Below are 8,406 nucleotides of genomic sequence, written 5' to 3'. Positions count from 1 at the left end.
TATATATATAATCTATTTAAAATCTATTTAAAATCTATCCCACATATTTTTCTTGCCATTTTCAAATAAACTTTATGCATTTCCTCTTCTGCTGGTAATCAAGCATGTAAGGAACTATGAAATGTGAGAGCATCTGATACAGTGAATTAGTTGGTTAAAGGTTAACCAACATAACAGAAATAGAAAATAAAAAGGAAAACAATAAAGTCAGCACAGAAGCACAGAAACCAGAGGACAATGGAGGCAGTGATGAAGATCAGGACTTGGATGAATGGGCCATTAAAGGACTGGGATGCAACTGCTTTGAGAAGGGTCAACCTCAGCTTTCCAACAGACCATAAGGAGGGGAAAATATCATCATGAGACTTATGGGCTTCATGAAACTGTGAGACTAATTATGGAGTATCAGAAAAAACTTCTAGGATTACATAAACTTTATTACAAGATGTTTATGGAAAGAGGTAAGGAGGGGGAAAAGAGAATGATCAAGGAAGAAACATGACATAATAGAGAAGAGAAAGCAGTCCAGGCCGGTCTTGTACGAGTAGTTGATCAGTATGCTAGAGACTCTGGGTTCTCTAGATACCACACAGGCTGGCCTAAAGGATCCAGGCTGAAAGACTCCTCAGTCCTGGAGCCTGCTGGATTTGGTACCTCTTGTGACGTCTTGTAAAATCCTTAACACCAGAAACAGTAATAACTACCTGATCTTATTTAATTATGATCTGTATCTACCAGCATAGCTAGAATCTAAGTATTTGTTATGCCCAAGGTAAGCTTCTTGGTCTTTGTGCCTTATTTGCCAGAAATATTGTTTTAATCATCAGAAGAAAAACAACTAATTATTAACACCTCAAATACTTCAGTATCTAGTAGCAAATATATTAAGGAGCACAGCTAAAGAATCTTATAAAATCTGATTTTACTTCAGAGGGACTCAAAGGGGAGGAATACTGGGAAATATTTATAGAAATGAAGAATGTATGTAAAATATGAAAAAAACAGTATTGCTTTAATGTTTGCTTTTACACAGAATCAATAAAGTGTAATCAGCTGTAATACTGCAATTTAATTAGGCATGGGAATCAAAGGCAAATATAAAAATCATTTCCCCCCAACAGATATCTCTGACTGTCTGTATCTCAAATTAAGAAAATTCAATCTTTGTACCTATCAGATTTTTGTATTCTAGCTGTTTAATCAAACCAGAATTTCTTAAATGATTATGGGATCATGCATTTTAATACAAAACTCGCATTTCAAGCAATCAAAAAGTAGTTACTGAAAGGAAAGTCTGGAACTGCAGCATTTGAAAATAATTTACAAAGGCAGATAATTTATTACCTAAAACATTAGACAAACAATTATATAATGATGCAGTACATGTCCAGAAGGAAAAAAAAAATACACATTAGATTGCTTATTATGAGATCAGAGACCAATTCAGGTATTTTTGCATTGGTACTTCAGTAGGTCCCTGTTTTCATGATATCTTAACATTGCTAATTATATTTTAAATGGTCAACAGAATCATTTCATATGTAGTTACTGCTCCTGCAAATATTTCTCACATACTTAAAATATTAATGCTTTCATATTTTTTTCAGAATAGAGATTTAGCAATGATAAAATAGTTCAATACAACACAGATTTAAAAAAAAAACAAACATTTACCATACCTGATATGAACAATTAACCTTTTTTAATTATTAAAGTTTTTTGTTTTTTTTTCTTGCTTTTACACTTCAACATTTCATTTTATTTTTGATGTAGAAGTTCCAAATGAGATGAAAAAATACATTTCAACTTTTTTCTAGCAGGGATCAAGTGAAGTTTTGGAAGTCTCAGAGGAATTTTCTTTGTAACATATCTTTCCATTGTGATTCTCTTGCTTTTGCACGCATATCTTTAAAAGAGATGCAGGCATCAATTGAATAACTGTATCTGAAATATACTCATGAGTTTTTAACTGTTATGGAAAGCAATACCCAGGTAATTCTATTTTTAATTTTACGAAGAATGTTAAAATTTTGGGAGTCGCACATTGCTATTAACCTTATGTTTCCTTGTCTATTTACAGTACTGATTGACCCTTTCTGAAGAAACCTCTAGAGAAGTAACTTATGTTACAAGTGTCTAAACACATAGCTTCCTTTTCCTTTCAGGCACAATTAATACATAAAGTTATTTTGAAGTACGCTGTACATATTTCTCATCCTCCTATTGAAGAGTGTCTCAGAGCACAGGTACAGGAGAGAGTCTATACAGGTGTAACAGAAAAAATTGTTTGGATACAGGCTATAGAAAAACATTTCAGATTCTGATATTACTATTATAATAAGAGTTACTCAAATATATGTAATTTAAAATATAAAGAAAGAAGAGACCATGTAGAAAAACAGGAGAATTTGTCTAAGTTAAAAGTATAAGCTTCAGGCTATTATCTAGCACATTACTACTACTAAATATGTTTAAATATTCTCCAGCACACTCACCTCTTTTTGACGGTACTTAATTGCCAGTTTCAATCTTGCAAGATCATTGCCACTTTGTTCTTCTATCAAGCTGTTATCGTCTCTGTAATTAAGAATAATTTCCAATTCCCTGGAACTCCGTGTCTGATCCAGAAGATCTTTTGCAAATTGCTTGCACTGCCGCGACAGTTCCTCATATTCTGACTTAAATTCATTTTCAACTTTACTCAGCTCCTGCAGCTCCCAGCTCAGCTGAAAAGCAGTAAGGAAAGGATCCTCACTGGACAGAGCAATCAAAGACGGGCTCGCCAGAGCCTTGTAGATATTGAGCCTAGATCGAGAGTGCCGAAGGCTGTCCACATCCGAACTTGAGACACACTCAACGCAGTTACAGCGGACCTCGTGTGGCCTGGGCACAGAGACCCCCTTCTGCACAAGGAGTTTGATGATTTCATAGTTGTTGGTGTGAGCAGCCAGAATAATGGGTGTGATATCTGGTGTGAATTCTGAAAACTGCTTGTCCAGAAGTATTGGTGGGACCTATAAGAAAAGGCAAAAACTGTTACAGGCTTCTTAATTGAGCGAGAGCTACAGAAAATTATGCTACAGATAATTTACCAGCTTGTACTGTTACGGATGGATCTATGCTTGCGGCCAGAAGCAAACGAAACCCTTTAAAAATAACAATTCAATCAGCCAAGATAGCCTCTGTTCAATTAATAAACTGCATAAAGAGAGTTTGATTTTTAATAAAACCTGTTTGTATGTAAACAACCCACAGGCAGCAATTTGTTAGTGCAAATGAGTAAATAAACATGTCAGATACAAATGTTCTTGTCAGGTGTGTTGAAGCGCAAGCTGTGAGAAAGATGAAAATACTTTCTGATTTCTCACTGGTTAATCTCACTTTTATAAGAGAGTGTCATGGAGGAGTAATTGTGATCCTCTGAAGGAAGCAGTGAACAGGAGACAACAAGCTGGAGTTGCAAAATAAAAAGGGCAAATCAGTGTGAAAGAAAACATATATTTGCAGAAGGAGAATGTTACAAACTTGACCGTGTAGTGAAATAAAGACACTGGATGAAAAGACTTCACTAGACTCAGTTTTACATTCATGAGTGCAGACAGATGTATTCTGCTTATAGGAAAACAGGAGGAGGGGTTATCAAGAGGTAACAAAGGGTCCCAAGGGAGGAAACATCACTGTGGATTTAGTTTTCTGCTGTGGTTCACATTTTATCAAAACATTGCAAGGTGTTTATTTTTAACTTTGTTTCTATTTTTTACAACATCTGACTTTAAATGTTTTGCATATCAAGACATCTCATTAAACTAGTATGACAAAGCCACATAAGTGTAATTAGCCAATATCAATTAAAAAAATAGTGATGACAGCAGCATTTATGGACAGCTTTTGGTCCCCAGTTTGGTAATCAAGTAAAAACTCAATCTGCTTCAGCTTGGAGAAGACAAATATTAATCCAAGCTCATGAGTTTGCTATGAATCTGGATATATAGACTTGTCTGATATATATATCTGTTTTCTCTTTTGTCTATGATGTCACTGAGCAAAATGAGTCACTTCCAGTCCTCAAATCTCACTAGATATTTTAATTTTAGATTTATCTTCTCTGTTACTTGCACATTTTTCAGACAAAAAAGCACGTGAGCACACATGCATGCATTGTTCCTGCTCTCTGAATCACAACTATATAAATCAATGTTTTTTTAGGCTAGAAAGAAATGAAAATGGCAGTAGTGGCTCAAAGACTGCATTAGGAGAGGCGAGCTTTTGGTGATCTGGCTGACCAGAGGTTTTCTGGGAGGGATGTGTTATGCTTTGCCATCATCCACTGCAGCCAGTGAGTCTCCCAGCCCTCAGGCCTGGGTAACAAGGCATAGAGGCAACAGCTGGAAGAGCAGAAAGCTGAAGGATAAAAAGACATAGCTCCAAATCTTAGCAACAGTTCAGGGCATGCCTGTGTCAGTTAGCATGTTATTATCCTTGTGCTGTCTGACAGTACTAAACTAATATTTGCTTCCAGCACTGCCAGAACTGAAAGCTATCGCAACATGTCATTAACCTCAATCTTCTCTGAAATGTTAACGGAGACAAAACTCTAAACAACGTTGGTATTACAGTGATTGACTTGTGTATGGGATTCTTAAATTCAAAACTTGCTTGTTTTTCTCCTTGTTTGTAAAAATATTTCATCTTCAAGAAACTCGGCTGGTAAAGCTGATGCACACATTTTGGAATTCATTCCATCACAGTTCACCCAAATATAGAAATGTGCATTAAATCATTTCAGCCTTAACTTACAATGACATTTAAGCTTAAAGGGCAGACCCTGAGACTGCAATTTTAATTACATCATGAGTTTAACCTCAGAACCTTTACATCCTATTTTAAGATTTCCTCCTCACTTAAACCAAAGATATTAAGAATGCCAAAGCAATAAGGACAAATTATTCCCTCGTCATCAGCATAATGAAGTACTTACATTCTGAACTTATAGAATCATAGAATCATAGAACTGCTCAGTTTGGAAAAGACCTTAAAGATCATCAAGTCCAACTGCAACCTAACCATACTACCCTAAGGTTATGAGTATTTGCTCTGAAGTCATTAGATCTATGAAGAATTTTACTTCCACAATACTGAAGTATAATTTCCTTTAAAGAAGCCAAAACAAATAATCAGCACTCAATGATATCAGCCACCCAATCTAAATCTTCGACAGAAAATATATGATTCTTGCTTAAATCCTGGGAGGATAGAAAGCTACTAGGTCTTACAGACACTGACTGTGACTGTAACTCCCCAAGGCTCAGAAGGGGTGTGAATACGAGATACACTTTGGAGTTAATATGTCAAGTGTGAGGCTGCTTAAACTTAGAAAGGTCAAATGATACTTGCCTTCTTACGTTTTTTTCCTATTTCAACTTTATTTATAGGGCTGAGCAAAGCAGTTTGAGGATTATATACTTTTATGTACATCTGTATGGGGATGAGTAGGAAAAAAACATCAGAAAAAAAGAAAGTATGCCACAAATCTGTACATTTCATTGTTCAGGGACATGAGGTTTTTCTAATTATATTCTTTTCTCTTGTGCTTATTGTAATTGGGAATGAGTCAGTCTGACTTAGAAACCTAAGAATTTTTCAGATACCAATTGAAACAGCCCTCTTAAATATGTGTTTAAATTCCCTTTATGGCTAGCATGAAGTCCCTTTGCTATGACAGAAAGAGAAATCTGGGATAAATTAATGCCAAACAGGTCTGAGACATTTTGTCCTAGGCAAAATGACATCGAGGTAGAGAATGATTTCTAATGTCCTGCTGGATATTCAGGAAATAGATAGTCACTCTGGAAAAAGAAGGAATAGAAATCCCAGGTATGTTTTTGTCTCATTTAGATTTCTTATAATGATTCTCATTCCTGCAGTATCCTTACAGAGAGATTTAAAAACCCCAATGTCCTTTTATTTCTTTTTTTAGGTGTAGGAGACCAGAATCTATGCAAAGAAACCTATTTTCTTGGATAGCTCAGTTCCTATTTAGTTTGCTTGAGTCATGCCTTTATAAGGACATATATACATGACAGCAAAATGAATATATATGTTCTCTGATGGAGTAAAAAGCTAAATTAGGAAATTAATATTACAAGGGTGTGTTACCAAGCTCATCAATTAGTTCAGAACTATTGCTCTACAACTGTCAATCAACCAAACATCCTGGAAAGATTGAACTTTGACTTTCTGTACAGCTCACAGCATTCAAGATATCCCTATGCATATATAGTTAACTGATTCAGACTCTAAGTTAGTTGATTTCTTCTGTTCCTTAGTTCCACATTATTAGATTATCAGCTGAAAAAAAATGAAAACTTCAAAATTTCAAAATAACACCCTACTCCAACTTCTTTCAAATGCACTAAGTTCCTAATAAATTTTTATACATTTTAAATAACTTGAGGGTATAACTCTAAGACAATTAGTGATGATTGCCACATCACTGGAAGAGTCTGGATCCTGTTTATCCTGAAAGCTGAAACTCTCCTCACAGTTCTGCACAAACTGCAGGCTCACAATGGTGTCCCAAATATGGGGTTCTTCTTCCCATGCCAGGATACTTGCTGTGCCTTACACAGCTGGAATTTTACTAAGCATCAATAGCAGTTAGGTGGATGGAAGTTGCCAAAATGAGCTCAAGAAAAACCTCACTTCAGAGCAGCGTTTGTGATACACACCTTGTAACAGCCATCTGCTACATTGCCATTTTCATGCTTTCTGTAGGTAGCTTTCATGGCCTCTCTGAAAAGGATTCAACTTGTTAATTATCCTTGTACTCCCTACATTTCCTAAAAGATTTGTGGAGGTTAGGTACAAAATGCTTAATGTAAACTGTTTTCCCTTTTTTTTAATTTTTTTTATTTTTTTACAAAATTCTCCCTCTACATCTAATTTTTTTCTACATCTAATTTTGGTCAGAAACAGATGTACACACAAACTCTCATCCTTGCTCCAAGACATTGTAAATTAACTAACAGGATCTCAGAGACTGAATGAAATGCACAGCAACCTATAAATGCGCAATGAAATTTACATTTCAGAGATATTGTATCTCCTTGAAAATGCACACTTTGAATACTAATTAAACACCTGAAATGCTGCTCATGTAACTTCAGCACATAAGATTTCATTACAAATTTTACAAATTATGTCTTTTAACATTTTCACACTCACAGTTCTGCTTAATGCTGTAAAGATGCTTAATGCTCCTCTTTTTTTTTTTTTTCTTGGCATCTGTCCACAAGCAACAGAGATGAAAGAAATGGGGCAGCACATATCTGAGGTCAAGTGATGTTTATCGTTTTGGGTCTGAATTAAATATTAATTGCTAATGTACATTTAAAGTATTAAAATACTGATTCTTATTTAAAATATATTAAGACTTCAAATTACTAGACATGTAAGGCCACCGCCCACTTGTGTTAAATTATAGGATCTGTTTCACAGCAAAATGGAAGGAGTGATTAGTCAAAATGAAATCTTAGCCACTAACTTTGTGGTGGGAAGATTTCTTTGGCTGCAGTTTTGAAATGGAAGTGTCTTCTGTCAGTTTCCAAATGCTGATATGAACAGAAAAAGTGGGAGATACATTTCAGGCGAAAAAAAAACAGTCAACTTGACTTAAGGCAATACCAGCTGACATCTCATCTGGACCTCAGGACACAAGATTTGTTCCCAGTTCTGCTGGTTGCCTAGGCAGACTATCTCTTTCTGCTTTTCCTAGATGTGTCTACTTTTTTGAACAAATGATGCAGAATTTATGAACATTTAGTAAAAAATAATAATTAAACCTCAGATTTTGGTGTGGGCATATCTGAACAAAAGATTCTGTGCTCTTTTCTCTTTTTTTTTTATTTTTTTGAAACTGAGCTTCACTGCAAAACTTGCCTATAACTTAGAAAGGACCGATACCCTACATTTGGATTTAGATAAAATTATCATGATGAAACTATTTTATCATTTCAGTACTAAAAACTAATTTTATGAATGTCCTTAATATTTTCCCAGCAAAGTATTATTTTGTCAAGTCAGCCCAGAGATTTGCCTTAAAAGGGATGCTTCAATAAACATACCAAAACAGATATCTAACTTTAGATAGCTCAAGTTTGGTAAATACTCGCTTTAGCATATGGCCCAAAATAATTTACTTAGCAGACTGTGCTCTGAACTAGCTCACAATTTAGTGTCTGAGCTATTTCATGCTAATGCCAATCTGCACCAAACCCTACCTCACATCTCCAAACCTGCACCAGTCATCATTCTGTCCAGTTTTCCAGTTTGTGAGCAGAAGGTATTAACAGTTAATGCTAAAACATGCTATCTGTAGGAGTCTTCTTTTTTTCTATCTTATTTTAG

At 35.2% G+C, this 8,406-nt stretch overlaps 1 protein-coding gene across 2 annotated transcripts in view; it reads right to left on the bottom strand.

Annotated features, from left to right (window-relative positions):
* Window positions 1-2,385: 2,385 nt before the first annotated feature.
* LOC104917567 (short transient receptor potential channel 4) overlaps window positions 2,386-8,406 on the bottom strand; it is a 78,264-nt gene continuing 72,243 nt past the window's right edge. Inside the window, exon 4 of one of the 2 annotated variants that reach the window (XM_031552060.1) lies at window positions 2,386-3,014. In XM_031552060.1, coding sequence (XP_031407920.1) covers window positions 2,472-3,014 — 543 coding nt within the window. In that variant the 3' untranslated portion in view covers window positions 2,386-2,471. The remainder of the gene's footprint in view (window positions 3,015-8,406) is intronic. The other variant, XM_010728961.3, reaches the window with a different exon arrangement.

This window comes from Meleagris gallopavo, chromosome 1 (assembly GCF_000146605.3).
Source record: "Meleagris gallopavo isolate NT-WF06-2002-E0010 breed Aviagen turkey brand Nicholas breeding stock chromosome 1, Turkey_5.1, whole genome shotgun sequence".
In the NCBI taxonomy this organism is placed as follows: domain Eukaryota; kingdom Metazoa; phylum Chordata; class Aves; order Galliformes; family Phasianidae; genus Meleagris; species Meleagris gallopavo.
The sequence above is the reverse complement of the archived record's forward strand: the minus strand, read 5'-3'. Positions and strand labels throughout refer to the sequence as shown.